The sequence below is a fragment of the Primulina eburnea genome, chromosome 16 (genome assembly GCF_022965805.1).
Source record: "Primulina eburnea isolate SZY01 chromosome 16, ASM2296580v1, whole genome shotgun sequence".
NCBI classification, from domain to species: Eukaryota; Viridiplantae; Streptophyta; class Magnoliopsida; order Lamiales; family Gesneriaceae; genus Primulina; species Primulina eburnea.
The window spans coordinates 8,720,211-8,735,343 of record NC_133116.1 but is presented as its reverse complement, the minus strand read 5'-3'; the positions used below and the strand labels follow the sequence as shown (position 1 = coordinate 8,735,343).

Here is a 15,133-nt window from a genome sequence, read left to right as displayed (position 1 = left end):
TGCACATGTTGTAGCCGCACCTAGATTCCTGCCATCACACCAAAAAAACAATAAAAGCACGTAATTCCGTCCAAAAAGACTAACGATCTATATGAAGTATAAGAATAATTTAGTCCATAAAATGTACTTATCACATATCAAGAAGTTTCATCTTCTTTTCGGGAGCTCATCACATAAGAACTCCAAAGTTAAGCATGCTTGATGTGGGACAATTCTGGGATGTGTGATCCCTTGGGAAGTTTTCTAATGTGCATGTGAGTGAGAACATAAACACGCTGGAAAGACTCATCTTGCTACAGTGAAGATAATCGTCGAATCTGAGGCGCTACAGTTGATATCAGAGACGACCTCTCCTTGTACGGTGTGGTTCGGGGACGAACCAAGCGGAAGTTGGTGGGAATGTGATGCCTGAGGCCGTAGATGGCGAGGAATGATCGCCGGTGTCATGAGGTGGCACATGCAATGAGCGGCTCCTGATAGGCTAATAGGCGAAGTGAACATAAATGAACCGATCTCATACCATAATGAGAGGGATTACAAAAACTATTCAAGTATAAGACTGTGCAGTTGAGGTGTAATTAAAAAGATTGATAGGTACTATTTATATCAAGAAGTTGCATGTTTTTTTCGTAAGGTCATCACATAAGTATTCCAAAGTTAAGTGTGCTTGATTTGGAGCAATTATGGGATGCATGATCCTCTGAGAAATTTTCTAGGGTGTGTGTGAGTAAGAACATAAATACGTTGGAAAAACTCGTCTTGATACAGTGAGGATAATCGTCGAATATGGGGCGTTACACTATATAAACTGAAACTTTCAATATTAATTTTAAATAAACCTATATATACAAATAATTTAATGTTATTTTAAAAAAGAAAACTTAGTTAAGTAAAAGCACTGGAAGTTAAAATTCCACCAATAATATAATTGTGAACTAAAAAAATAAAATAACCCTTGATAAATAAATCAAGGTTTAGCTCGAATTCGATGCGAAAAAAACATAACCTAGACAACAAGTATCAAAATTATACTAGTGCTACCGGTGAATCTTTGCTTCAAACTATATGACATATTTCCTGTTTTTGTTTTTGTGTGTGTAATCTTCTTATTTTTGCGTTGTCCCCATTTTCAACTTCATGCTTAAACTTTTCATTGATCTCCGAGCGTGAAAATTTAGATGGAGTTTAGAAATATGAGATTGCTACTCACGCGTTTTTTTAACTTTTTTTTTCCAAATAATATTTGATACTTTAAAATTGTCACAAACTCTTATTTAATACACGTGTTTTAAGTATCACAAGTAAGCAGAGGTCATTCCGTTAACTCTAATCTAAACAAAACTCTTTTCTTGTTGAGTAGGTCTCTTGTGAGACGGTTTACGAATCTTTAACTGTAAGACTGGTTACCGATATTCAAAATAAAAAGTAATACTCTTAGCATAAAAATTAATACTTTTTCATGGATGACCCAAATAAAAGATCAATCTCACAAAATACGACCTGTGAGACCGTCTCATACAAGTTTTTGCCTTGTTGTCTTGTAAATAGATATGTCAAAACGTCCTAATCAGACGTGTTGTTCGGCTTTTCTGATGGGTTGAGAAATTACAAACTTAACCCACATATTTTAGGTGACGAGATGGGTCAGCTTGTCATTTTGGTGGATTGAAAAATTGTCAACACATTTCATTCATTTTATACGACGGGCAGGCCTAACCCATTTTGATATTTCTATGTACAAACAAATTCCAACAGCCAGCTGAGGAGATTGAAAATTCAAACAAAATGGAAAAAAAAAAGAGTCAATTTATTGCATTAAAATCAGCTTTTAACCTATCGGAATATCAAAAGCCTATATTGTCGAATTTAAATTGAATAATTTCTTATAGAAGAATTTATTTGAACAATAAGCTAAGCTTAATTGCAAAGTGGAATAGAAAAACGGAAAGAATTCAGTCACTTTAAGTAGAAAACTCTGTATAAGAATAGCAAATAGTGTTCAATGATCCATCAAAAAATTATTAATAGTCCCTCTTCATCATCTCCGACACACTCTCAGAATTCAGGGAATCCCTTCATGTAATCCATGAAGGAAGGAGAAATGGGGTTCCCCATGATAGAAGAATGGAAAACAGAACCAGCCCTGGATGAACACATGTACGGTTCGTTCGAATTCGGCGCGAAAAATGGAACCTCGACAATGTATGGATTAGGCATATGGTTGTACAATGGCGGCGACACTATCGACGTCTCCGGCTTAAACTCATTAACATATTTCTCGTCCGTCAAGACCGACGATGACGTCTCATGATCCTCGTACCCAACAACATTCTTAACCCTACAATCGTTCTCCTCGTCCTTGGTCGTCATCTCCGGTTTCACGATAGATCTTCCATCCTCCTCCTCCGAACGCGAATATCCCGTTAGTTTCTGCACCAAAGCCATGAAATCACTAGCTTGAGCGTGGATTACCTTCGGCGAGTGCGTGTATATGATCACGGGTTGTCGTTTAGTTTGACTCTTGGGAGCAGGAACGCTTGCATTTTCGACGAGTGGCTGGTGCGAAGAAGGTGATTTGTGGATTGCATGGGAATCTCTATTGATTCGTAACGGTGATTGGCGGGGATTACAATTGATCATCAACCCTTTCGGAGCCTCACTATCTTGAAATTTCGTAGGACTCATGGATTCTTATTTCACAACAAAATTGGAAGTTAAATGGAATTTCAGTCTCTGTCTATGTGTATATATAAAGGGTTTAAATATTTTTTCAACGAATTGACCATGAATTAGCGGAAATCAGTTTTGGATCAGTATAACATTTGCCAGCATGGGCTTCATTCTCGCACGGGTGGGGACGGAGTAGCTGGCGGGTGGCAGCTCCCAGCTACTCTTTGTATTATCACATGTTAATTAAACAACGTAACTACTATAAATCCATTAAACTCAATTTTATATAATTACTAACAAGGAAGCTAAGCAAACGAAGCGATATTTTTCACTTTAAATTGCACTTCAAAACAAGAATATATCCTTAGTGATTTAGGCATGTCTAAAGCAAGAAAATATATAGAATATTTCTCTTGGCCAATGGTAAGATGTTCGATTCCCTCTATCAACACTTTCTCCAACGAGTTTGTCACATAAAACTTGTCAATTGTGGTTTGCAAGATATTGTGTTAGTATGATAGTTTATCCGATGCACAATCAAAGATAGCGACAGTGGATTTTCACGTCATAAAAAAAAAATTGAAGAATATATCATCAATGATTTAGGCATATCTTTTCATAAGATGAATAATATTTTTTTGGAAAATGTTTTTTTATCCTCTAACTTATCCAATTTTGGGTTTTGGTCTAGCAAGTTTTTAAATTTTGGTTTGGTATACTAATTTTAATTATTGGCTATTTTGGTTCAAATGTTGACGTTGTATCGGCCAAACCATATTTTTTTAGGCTTAGCGGCGACATGGAATCAATCAACATAGTGCTAAATTGTGTTATGTCATATAAGCATGAGTACCATTGAAAAAAATTAGAGTTATTAAAAATTGAAATATATAAGAATAAAACTTAAATTTGACAACATATATAGATTACTGTTGTGAAAAAGTAAAAATTTATGGTAAAAAGTAAAAATCTCAAACTCTCAAAATTTACCAAACTACACACTTTATAATATTTTTCTCTCTACTCAATTGTGATTTTCTTCACAAATGAGAGATCTATTTATAGAGTTTCTTTACACATAATCCAAAAATAAAATTCATCATCACCTACATCATCACACACTAATTTTCAATATTTACAACTCTTATTTTCAACATTCAAATATTCAACATTCAAATATTCAATACACACATTTTAAATTATTTTTCAACACTCCCCTTGTGATGATGATCATGATACGATGATGTCTTCATTACGTATTTTTGTACTGCCTCGTTAAAAACCTTACTTGGAAAAACCCATTGGGATAAAAACCATAGTAAGGGAAAAAGAGTGCAGTAACGTAAACTCCCCCTGATGTTGACATGAACAATTCTTCACAAATTTCGTAGATTGCGCATCCCAATATTATATATGTGCTTTCTGAATATTGCGTAGGAAGTGCCTTTGTGAAGAGATCTGATGAGTTTTCACTTGATTGAATGTGACGAACATCAATACATTTATTCTTCTCAAGTTCCTTGGTGAATGCGAAGAACTTAGGAGGAATATGTTTAGTTCTGTCGCTTTTTATATATCCTTCTTTCATTTGAGCAACACATGCAATATTATCTTCATATAGTATCACAGGCTTCTCATCGAATGATAATCCGCATGAAATTTGGATATGTTGGGTCATTGATTTTAACCACACACATTCACGACTTGCTTCATGTAGTGCAATAATCTCGGCATGATTTGATGAAGTTGTTACGAGCGTTTGTTTCTGTGAACGCCAAGATATTGCAGTGCCTCCACGAGTAAATACATATCCAGTTTGGGAACGTGCCTTGTGTGGATCAGATAAGTATCCAGCATCGGCATAACCAATTATACTTGGATTAGCATCTTTTGAATACAAAAGTCCCAAGTCTGTCGTTCCTCGTAGATAACGGAATATATGTTTAATTCCGTTCCAGTGTCTCTTTGTTGGATATGTGCTAAATCTTGCCAACAAATTTACGGCAAAAGATATATCAGGCCTTGTACAATTTGTAAGATACATAAGGGCACCGATAGTACTTAGATATGATACTTCTGGACCAAGAATATCTTCATCTTCTTCACATGGTCGGAATGGATCCTTTTCTATGTTTAATGATCTAACAACCATTGGAGTACTTAAAAGATTTGACTTATCCATATTAAAACGTTTAAGGATCTTTTCTGTATAATTTGTCTGGTGAACAAACATTCCATATTCTTTTTGTTCAATTTGTAAACCCAGACAATACTTGATTTTTCCAAGATCCTTCATTTCAAATTCTTCCTTCAAGTATGACACAACTTCTTGAATTTCTTTATTCGTTCCAATAATGTTTAAATCATCAACATATACAGCAATAATTACGCATCCGGATGTTGTTTTCTTAATGAAAACACAAGGGCATATTGAATTATTTACATATCCCTTTTTCATCAAGTGATCACTTAGTCTATTGCACCACATTCGACCGGATTGCTTTAACCCATATAATGATCTTTGTAATTTCACAGAATAACATTATCTGGGTTTTGAACTTTGTGCTTCAGGCATCTTAAATCCTTCAGGGATTTTCATATATATATTACTATCAAGTGATCCATATAAGTAAGCTGTAACAACATCCATAAGACGCATTTATAAATTTTCAGATACTGCCAAGCTAATCAAATACCGAAACGTAATTGCATCCATCACGGGAGAATACGTTTCTTCATAATCAATTCCAGGTCTTTGAGAAAAACTTTGTGCAACAAGTCGAGCTTTATATCTTACTATTTCATTTTTCTCATTTCGCTTTCGAAAAAAAACTCATTAGTATCTGATAAGTGCAAGATTTGCACTTAATTTACATTTAAATCCATTTTGAATTATGCTTGTTTCGAACAGAATTATGCGTTTTTGGTTTGTTTATGTTGTCATTTCAGGAATGGAGAAAATAGCGAACACGAGGCCAAGTGGACCAAGAAGCGCACGACCACGAGCACATCACCGGACAGATGTGTGCGCGCGGCAGCGCCACTTCACGTGCAGGCGCGCGCACACCCATACAAATGAAAGACCAGTGAGTCGCGCGCCATCGCACCACATCACGCGCACCCGCGCGCGCACAGAAGGGGAGAATGCACAGAAGCTGGCGCGCGGGCGCGCGAGATTACGCGCAACCGCGCGTACACATGCACGACCAGACACAGCAGCTCGCGCGCGATCGCGCCATTTCACGCGCTACCGCGCGCACAAACCCGAGAGGAGCACGCCATCGCGCGACTTCATGCGCAACCGCGCGCGAGCCAACACACAGCAGATGGTAGATGCTTGCGCGCCTCCGCGCCACATTTCGCGCAGCCGCGCGCAGAAAAGAGCCAGCGACCAGAAGCGTGCGCGCAGCCGCGCGACATCACGCGCCACCGTGCGCGCGGCGGCGTTCACAAAATCTATAAATACACGCGAGCTAGGTCAGAAAGGGGGCAGCCGTTTTGGGAGAGAAAACACCTCGGAGGGCTGGAGAAATCAAGAGACGAAGATCCGGAACGCGAAGATCGATCACAGATACGAAGAACGACGGATCTGGACACAAAGACGACACTTCGGATTTGTCTTTTATCTTTCGTTTTTATATTTTCGTGTAACTCAATGTCTGAATCAACAAACATGCATTGTGTTTATCTAGATTTCGTGATGAACTAAATTCCCATTCTAGAGAATGACGTAACTCTGTTGATACGATGACTTGACACCGTTGTTTATGTGATTGAATTCCGCTTTCGTTTAATTGTGTTCTCTGCGTTTACTGCACTGCAATTTACTGGCCATAAATTGTTTGTTGTTTGATTAATCTTATAACTCGGGAGAGGGACTAGGATTATAGATCATTAGAGACACATCGTTGAATGTTTATAGCGTTCGGAAGGCGTATAACTTTAGCGAGGCCTAGTAAGAACATTGTATGCTCTTATCTATGAAACGTAGATTCTAATTAGGAATAATTGAATCGAAGTTGATAGATACACTTTATTCGTCACTTGGGAAAGGGGGAATAAAACAATCTAAGTGTTCTTGGCCATTAATCGATTGGAATTCAGGAATATAAATTAAACTGTGAATAATTATCGTGGAAACTTTGTGAAATCATTTCTCTAGATACTTTCTCTCATTATTATCTCTCAATCCGGTGATTTAATTTATTCATTGCTTTCAATTAATTCGTTTAAACAAACAAAACTGATTATTGATTTTTCTAGATAAAGTCTAGGCTATTTTAATTACAAGAATTGATATACATTTTTATACACACTCCTCGTGGGATCGATACATGTACTCTAACCAGTACTAAAACTTGACACCGTATACTTGCGTTAGTGAAAACACGCACCAAGTTTTTGGCGCCGTTGCCGGGGAGTGTCAAATTTGAATTTATATCAGTATTGTTACCAAGTAGACTTGACTTTAATTTAGAGTTTATTTTTATTGTTTTACTTTGTTATTTTATAATCTTCTCTGTTTTTACAGTGCATGCGAAAATATACAAATCCCGACTTGCTGGTTTTTGATCCTGAAATCGAAAGAACTGCCAGGAGATTAAGGAAAGCAAGACGAGAGGAGATTAAAGAAATGGCCGAAAACAGAGATCATCAGAACGAGCTCCCACGAGAGGTGCCAATCCGAGAACATTTCCGCCCAGTCATTAACGCTCACTATTCTAGAATAGCTCGTGGAACCATTGCTGCTAATAACTTCGACCTAAAGCCCGCACTGATCAACATGGTTCAACAGAACCAGTTTGGAGGTGCAGCCACAGCAGATCCCCATCTTCATCTCAGGACTTTTCTAGAGATCACGGACACGGTAAAAATTAATGGTGTTTCTGACGAAATTATTCGATTGCGTTTGTTTCCGTTTTCTCTCAGGGATCAGGCAAGGAGCTGGCTCCAATCTCTGCCGCTAGGGAGTATTACTACATGGGCAGATTTGGTCACAAAATTTCTGTCAAAGTATTTTCCTCCTGCCAAGTCTGCTCAGCTGAAAATAGACATCACTAACTTCAGGCAGAGGGAATTTGAAGTGTTATATGAGGCTTGGGAGAGATACAAAGAACTGCTCAGAAAGTGTCCGAATCATGGATATGCAGAATGGGTTCAGATTGAGCTCTTTTACAATGGTCTGGATGGGCCAACTAGAGGCAATGTGGATGCAGCCGCCGGAGGTACTATTTTTTCTAAAACACCTGATGAAGCTTATGAATTACTTGAACAGATGACCATCAACAGTTATCAGTGGCCAAGTGAGAGATCAGGAGTACAGAGAACAGCTGGAGTGTATGCCGTAGACCCGATCACATCACTGACTGAACAGGTTTCGGCATTGACAGCACAAATTGCAGCGATGAACAAGCCAGGCCAATCTACGTCTGATGTAGCTTTGGTAACTGCTGCGGAAGAGCCAGTTGTGGAAGAAGCTCAGTACATTAACAATCGTGGCTATGGAGGCTACAGAGGTAACCCTCCCCCTAACACTTATCATCCTGATTTGAGGAACCATGAGAATTTTTCATATGCAAACAATAAGAATGTGTTGAATCCTCCACCGGGGTTCAATACATCAAATGGGGAAGGGAAGCCGTCATTTGAGGATTTAGTTGGGACATTCGTTTCTGAATCTGGCAAGAGGATGGCTAGGACTGAGTCTAGACTTGACAACCTCGAGACACACATGACAAATATTGGAGCTTCGTTGAAAATCCTAGAGTCGCAAGTTGGGCAGATAACGAAGCAACTCACGTCTCAACCGTCGGGCGCAGCACAAAAGACTGCAGATCCAAATCTGAGAGAGGTGAATGCCATTTTTATGCAGCATGAAGAGATTGGTGTGGTAGGCAGCGAAGAGAAAGAGGTTGAACTCACACATGTTCAGAATGAGAAGCCAACTCCAAGCAAAAGAACCCGAGGTAAGAAATCTGAGAGGTATGATTTAAATCAATGCATTGATATTTCCTTACTTCCCTATCCTCAGAGATTTTTACAATTACAAGCTGAATTTAAAAAGAAAAAAAGTCTTGAAGATCTCAAGACCCTACATTCTAATATTCAGTCTGCAGAGCAGGAAGATGTGGTATTTAATGGAGGAGATTGTAAGGAGAAGCAAGGAAATCTCCCTCAGAAGCTACAAGACCCCGGAGAATTTGTAGTACCATGTGAAATAGGGGGTAAATTGGTGGAAAATGCTATATGTGATTCAGGAGCGAGCGTGAATATAATGCCAAGTTCTCTTTACGAGAAACTTGGATTGAGCAGGATAAAGCCCACAGGACTAAGCTTGCAAATGGCAGATAAATCGGTCAGGACACCGCTGGGTGTTGTGGAAGATGTTGAACTTAAGATTGATAAAATAAGGCTTCTAGCAGATTTTGTGGTACTTGATATTCAGAACAGTCAAAACGTTCAAGTCATTCTAGGACGACCATTATTGGCTGCTGTTGGAGCTATTATTGACGTGAAACGAGGAAAGATGACCATGGAAGTTGAAGGTCAGCTGGTGGAAATAAATGCATCCAAGATATCATACGATCCACCATGAACAGGATTGGTATAGTCGGGCTGATGACGTTAAACCAAGCGCTGTGTGGGAGGCAACCCACAATTTATTTTCTTTAGCATTCATTTTTTTTATTATTTTATTTTATTTTACGTCATTAGTTGTTAATTTTACCCACCACCAGATCTATCACCTCCGCAGCCCATGGAAATGGATGACTCAGATGCTGCGGACAACAACTCGAGCGCCCGAGTTTTGACACTCGTGCGCGAGGTATGTGTTGTGTTCTTTATTTCTATACATCGAGGACAATGCATACTTTAAGTTTAGGGGAGGGTAAAATTGCGTTGCTCATTGCTTGTTAGAATTTTTCTGCAAATTTTTTTAATTTTTTGTTTTATCGATCAGTAGTTAGTTTGATTTTTTTATTGCATGCTAGATTTGATAGGAAAAGTCATGGATAAGTAAACCGTGTGGCCGATGATGAAAATTGAATTGTGGTCATGAGATTTATATGTGTTCATGAGAACCTAGGAGTCACAAATATTTTGCACTGTCGTGTTTATTGATACTATTGTTGCTTAGAGACAAGTTGTATGCCTGTGATGCTAAATAGACGACATATATCTGATTCTTGGTAATTCTTGCATGACATTGATTGACACTTTCACAAACATAGAAATGATCTAGGCAGTCTTTCACAATATCTTTGGGCCTGTGTTCTTTGTTTACTGTCAGTTGTAGCCCTTTGTGCTTCAAGTTAATTGAGATGCTTAAATTTTCTTCGTGCACCTATTTCATCTACCATTTTTATTGAAATTTGCATGTGACTGGTTTGTATGAGTTGACTAATGGATTGACGGTAAGCTAGAACTTGTTTGAACACTTTTCGAGGCGAAATACGGATAATATGTGACATATGAATGATTTAGGCGATCTTTGAAACCGTTGAGCCTTCGAGCCTATCAAATGAACATGAAATATCCCTAGTGTCCCATTTTGAGCCTACTAAAAAATCAAGTGGTGTGTGTCAATGACATACAATTAGCCCCCACTTGTATCTATTCTATATCCCACAGCAACTACCAAATGAAGCTTATACACTTAATTTCCTGCCTGCTTTTGAGAGAAATAAATTCATTGGTGTTGTAATGATTCAGATGCTCTTTGAAAAGAAAAAGAAAAATTAAAGTGTGCGAAAAGGAGTTGGCAAAGAAAAGAGGAATAAAAAAAAAAACAATGAAAAGGATCACACAAAAGTGGTGAAAAAAAAAAGTGGAAAATAGAGGATATGATTGGGAAGAAAACAATAAAGAGATGATGAATGAAATGCTAGCGAACCTGACAAAGATTCGATTATTTCTCTCAAATTTTGAATTCCATACCTTTTATTGTAGCCATGAGCCGTGGCCTAACGTTACAAGCCTACAAGACCTATTAACCTTGTCACATTTATCCAATATACTAGTGGAGAAAAGTTGTTCAAGTCAAGCCTATGGATACCTGAAAAACATTGTCAACGAGTATAGACTTTAATCACTTGCATGCAAGCATCTCATGGTGTGATTTCATCTTTGGTATACTTCTGTTGAATATTTATTGAGCCAATTGAACACCGATAAAGACCTTTGTGATCTATGAATGTGAATTTGAATTTTAATGAAATGTGAGCTGCACTGAGCTGATGATTTCTTGAGTTTGTAAGGCGAATGGGTATGAAAACTTTATTTGAGCATTCGATTGGGTAAATAAACATTGACATATCACACACACACGTGACTCTTGGGAAATCGTGAATTACATTAAATGGATAAAATCTGAGGCCAATATCACTTCTTGCGAATCCATGACTTTTAAGAGTTTCTTTTCTTGTTAATTAACTTCCTGTTTTTATCTCATTTTGCTCGGGACTAGCAAAAGTTCAAGTTTGGGGGGTTTGATAAGTGCAAGATTTGCACTTAATTTACATTTAAATCCATTTTGAATTATGCTTGTTTCGAACAGAATTATGCGTTTTTGGTTTGTTTATGTTGTCATTTCAGGAATGGAGAAAATAGCGAACACGAGGCCAAGTGGACCAAGAAGCGCACGACCACGAGCACATCACCGGACAGATGTGTGCGCGCGGCAGCGCCACTTCACGCGCAGGCGCGCGCACACCCATACAAATGAAAGACCAGTGAATCGCGCGCCATCGCGCCACATCACGCGCACCCGCGCGCGCACAGAAGGGGAGAATGCACAGAAGCTGGCGCGCGGGCGCGCGAGATTACGCGCAACCGCGCGTACACATGCACGACCAGACACAGCAGCTCGCGCGCGATCGCGCCATTTCACGCGCTACCGCGCGCACAAACCCGAGAGGAGCACGCCATCGCGCGACTTCATGCGCAACCGCGCGCGAGCCAACACACAGCAGATGGTAGATGCTTGCGCGCCTCCGCGCCACATTTCGCGCAGCCGCGCGCAGAAAAGAGCCAGCGACCAGAAGCGTGCGCGCAGCCGCGCGACATCACGCGCCACCGCGCGCGCGGCGGCGTTCACAAAATCTATAAATACACGCGAGCTAGGTCAGAAAGGGGGCAGCCGTTTTGGGAGAGAAAACACCTCGGAGGGCTGGAGAAATCAAGAGACGAAGATCCGGAACGCGAAGATCGATCACAGATACGAAGAACGACGGATCTGGACACAGAGACGACACTTCGGATTTGTCTTTTATCTTTCGTTTTTATATTTTCGTGTAACTCAATGTCTGAATCAACAAACATGCATTGTGTTTATCTATATTTCGTGATGAACTAAATTCCCATTCTAGAGAATGACGTAACTCTGTTGATACGATGACTTGACACCGTTGTTTATGTGATTGAATTCCGCTTTCGTTTAATTGTGTTCTCTGCGTTTACTGCACTGCAATTTACTGGCCATAAATTGTTTGTTGTTTGATTAATCTTATAACTCGGGAGAGGGACTAGGATTATAGATCATTAGAGACACATCGTTGAATGTTTATAGCGTTCGGAAGGCGTATAACTTTAGCGAGGCCTAGTAAGAACATTGTATGCGCTTATCTATGAAACGTAGATTCTAATTAGGAATAATTGAATCGAAGTTGATAGATACACTTTATTCGTCACTTGGGAAAGGGGGAATAAAACAATCTAAGTGTTCTTGGCCATTAATCGATTGGAATTCAGGAATATAAATTAAACTGTGAATAATTATCGTGGAAACTTTGTGAAATCATTTCTCTAGATACTTTCTCTCATTATTATCTCTCAATCCGGTGATTTAATTTATTCATTGCTTTCAATTAATTCGTTTAAACAAACAAAACTGATTATTGATTTTTCTAGATAAATTCTAGGCTATTTTAATTACAAGAATTGATATACATTTTTATACACACTCCTCGTGGGATCGATACCTGTACTCTAACCAGTACTAAAACTTGACACCGTATACTTGCGGTAGTGAAAACACGCACCAGTATCCAACAGGTTTTACACCTTCAGGTGTAAGGACTATAGGTCCAAAAACATTACGTTTATTTAGCGAATTCAATTCAACCTGGATGGCTTCTTTCCATTTTATCCAATCCTGCCGATTTTTACATTCACCAAAAGATTTTGGTTCATGATCTTCATTATCATTTATGATGTCGATTGCCACATTATAAGAAAATATATCATCAATTTCATCTATATCTTTTCGGTTCCATATTTTTCCAGTATTAATGTAATTGATAGAGATTTCATGATTCTCGTCAGTTTGTGGTTCTGACAGAACATTTTCATCATCATCTGTTTCTTCAGGAACACCATTCTCTATTTTGTAATCATCATGTGTTTCTTCATAAACATCATTCTTTATTTTGTGATCATCGTGTTTCTCTATGAATTTTCTTTTTCGAGGATTTTTATCCTTGGAACCGACTGGCCTTCCACGCTTCAGGCATTTAATGACATCATGAGTATCTTCCATTTGTTTCTTTGGAATTTCAATTCGAGCAGGGGCATTTGCAGCATGTATATATGATTTAGTTACCCTTTTGTGTCTGCAAATGCATCTGGTATTTGATTTTCTATTCTTTGCAAGTGTACAATTTGTTGTACATCTTTTTCACATTGTTTTGTTCTTGGATCCAGATGTAACAATGATGATACATACCATGTAATTTCTTTTTCGGTATGTTTCTGTTCTCCCCCTAACATTGGGAAGATTTCCTCATTAAAATGACAATCAGAAAAACGTGCTGTGAACACGTCGCCTGTCTGAGGTTCAAGATATCGAATGATTGATGGACTATCATAACCGATATAAATTCCAACCTTTCTTTGAGGTCCCATTTTCTTTCGTTGTGGTGGTGCAATAGGCACATACACCATACATCCAAAAATTCTCAGATGAGAAATGTCTGGTTCTTTACCAAATGCAAGCTGTAATGGGGAGTATTTATGATATGCACTTGGTCTGATGCGAATTAATGAAGTAGCGTGTAAAATTGCATGTCCCTATATAGAAATAGGGAGCTTTGTTTTCATAAGCATTGGTCTAGCAATCATTTGCAGACGTTTAATCAATGATTCAGCCAATCAATTCTGTGTATGTACATGAGCAACAGGATGCTCAATAATGATTCCCATAGACATACAATAATCATTGAAAGTCTGGGAAGTAAATTCACCAGCATTATCAAGTCTAATTTTCTTGATTAAATAATCGGGAAACTGATTCCTCAATTTTATTATTTGAGCAAGTAATCTTGCAAATGCAACATTTCGAGTTGACAATAAACATACATGTGACCATCTGCTGGAGGCATCAATCAATACCATAAAGTATCTGAATGTTCCACATGGTGGATGGATTGGTCCACAAATATCACCCTGAATACGTTCAAGAAACATTGGTGATTCAGTTTGGATTTTGACTGGTGATGGTCTTATAATAAGTTTTCCAAGAGAACATGCTTTACATTAAAACTTATTATTCTGAAAGATCTTCTGGTCTTTCAGTGGATGACCATGTGTATTTTCTATAATTCTTCGCATCATTGTTGAACCAGGATGTCCCAATCGATCATGCCAATTGGTTAATATCGAAGAAGTATCAACTACCATGTTTGATTCAATGGGACTTATATGTGTATAATGCAATCCAGTAGGGAGCATTGGTAGTTTTTCAATCACATATTTCTTTCCTGATTTATATGTGATAAGACACATATATTTCTCATTCCCTTCATTCATTGTTTGAGTATCATACCCATGGGAATATATATCATTAAAACTCAACAAATTTCTTTTCGATTGTGGTGAATATAAAGCATCATTGATCAAAAATTTTGTACCATTAGGTAACAAAAATTGTGCTTTACCACATCCTTTAATCAAGTCTACAGGACCTGATATTGTATTCACCGTTGTTTTTGTTGGTTTTAGTTCCAAGAAAAATCTTTTATCTCGGAGGATAGTGTGCGTTGTACCACTATCGGGTATGCAAACTTCAGCTTTGCTCATAGCATTTTCCATATTTGAACTTCAAAAAAATATGCAATCAAATAAATTACTGGCAATATATATTTAAATATAACACAAATCATAATTATACAATAAAACATTATTCTATGAATACATGAAAAATAAATTATTGTACATTTATATTCTACCATTATATTGTTCATTTTCAGAGAAATCGTTGAGAAAATCTGCAGCATCAATATTGTTCATTTCTATCCCACCAACATATTGATCATTTCTAGAGAAATCATTCATAAAATCACCAGCATCAAAATGAGTTGAATCACTCAAACAGTCACTGCGTTCAGTGAAGTTGGTCTCCTTTTCTTTCCCCTTTAATGATTCTTTATAAGGTTTACAAAGGTGCTCAGGGGCTCGACAAACTTTG

The 15,133-nt window shown here is 38.1% G+C and overlaps 2 protein-coding genes across 2 annotated transcripts; one reads left to right on the top strand and one right to left on the bottom strand.

The window, feature by feature from the left end:
- Window positions 1-1,865: 1,865 nt before the first annotated feature.
- Window positions 1,866-2,710, bottom strand: LOC140817051 (VQ motif-containing protein 20-like). The gene has a single exon (XM_073176616.1). It carries the CDS (start codon window positions 2,683-2,685, stop codon window positions 2,056-2,058), a length of 630 nt encoding a protein of 209 aa, XP_073032717.1. The 5' UTR covers window positions 2,686-2,710; the 3' UTR covers window positions 1,866-2,055.
- Window positions 2,711-7,204: 4,494 nt separating this feature from the next.
- LOC140815988 (uncharacterized) lies at window positions 7,205-9,265 on the top strand. Its single transcript, XM_073175054.1, has 2 exons — window positions 7,205-8,186; window positions 8,436-9,265. Exons 1-2 carry the CDS (start codon window positions 7,205-7,207, stop codon window positions 9,263-9,265), a joined length of 1,812 nt encoding a protein of 603 aa, XP_073031155.1.
- Window positions 9,266-15,133: the final 5,868 nt, after the last annotated feature.

What these genes read in the sequence shown, in the direction of transcription:
- LOC140817051 (XM_073176616.1), bottom strand. Translation starts at nt 2,685, where the DNA reads ATGAGTCCTACGAAATTTCAAGATAGTGAGGCTCCGAAAGGGTTGATG.
- LOC140815988 (XM_073175054.1), top strand. Translation starts at nt 7,205, where the DNA reads ATGCGAAAATATACAAATCCCGACTTGCTGGTTTTTGATCCTGAAATC. An exon ending in TGGCTATGGAGGCTACAGAG is followed by an intron (nt 8,187 to 8,435) that starts GTAACCCTCCCC and finishes TGAAAATCCTAG; the next exon opens with AGTCGCAAGTTGGGCAGATA.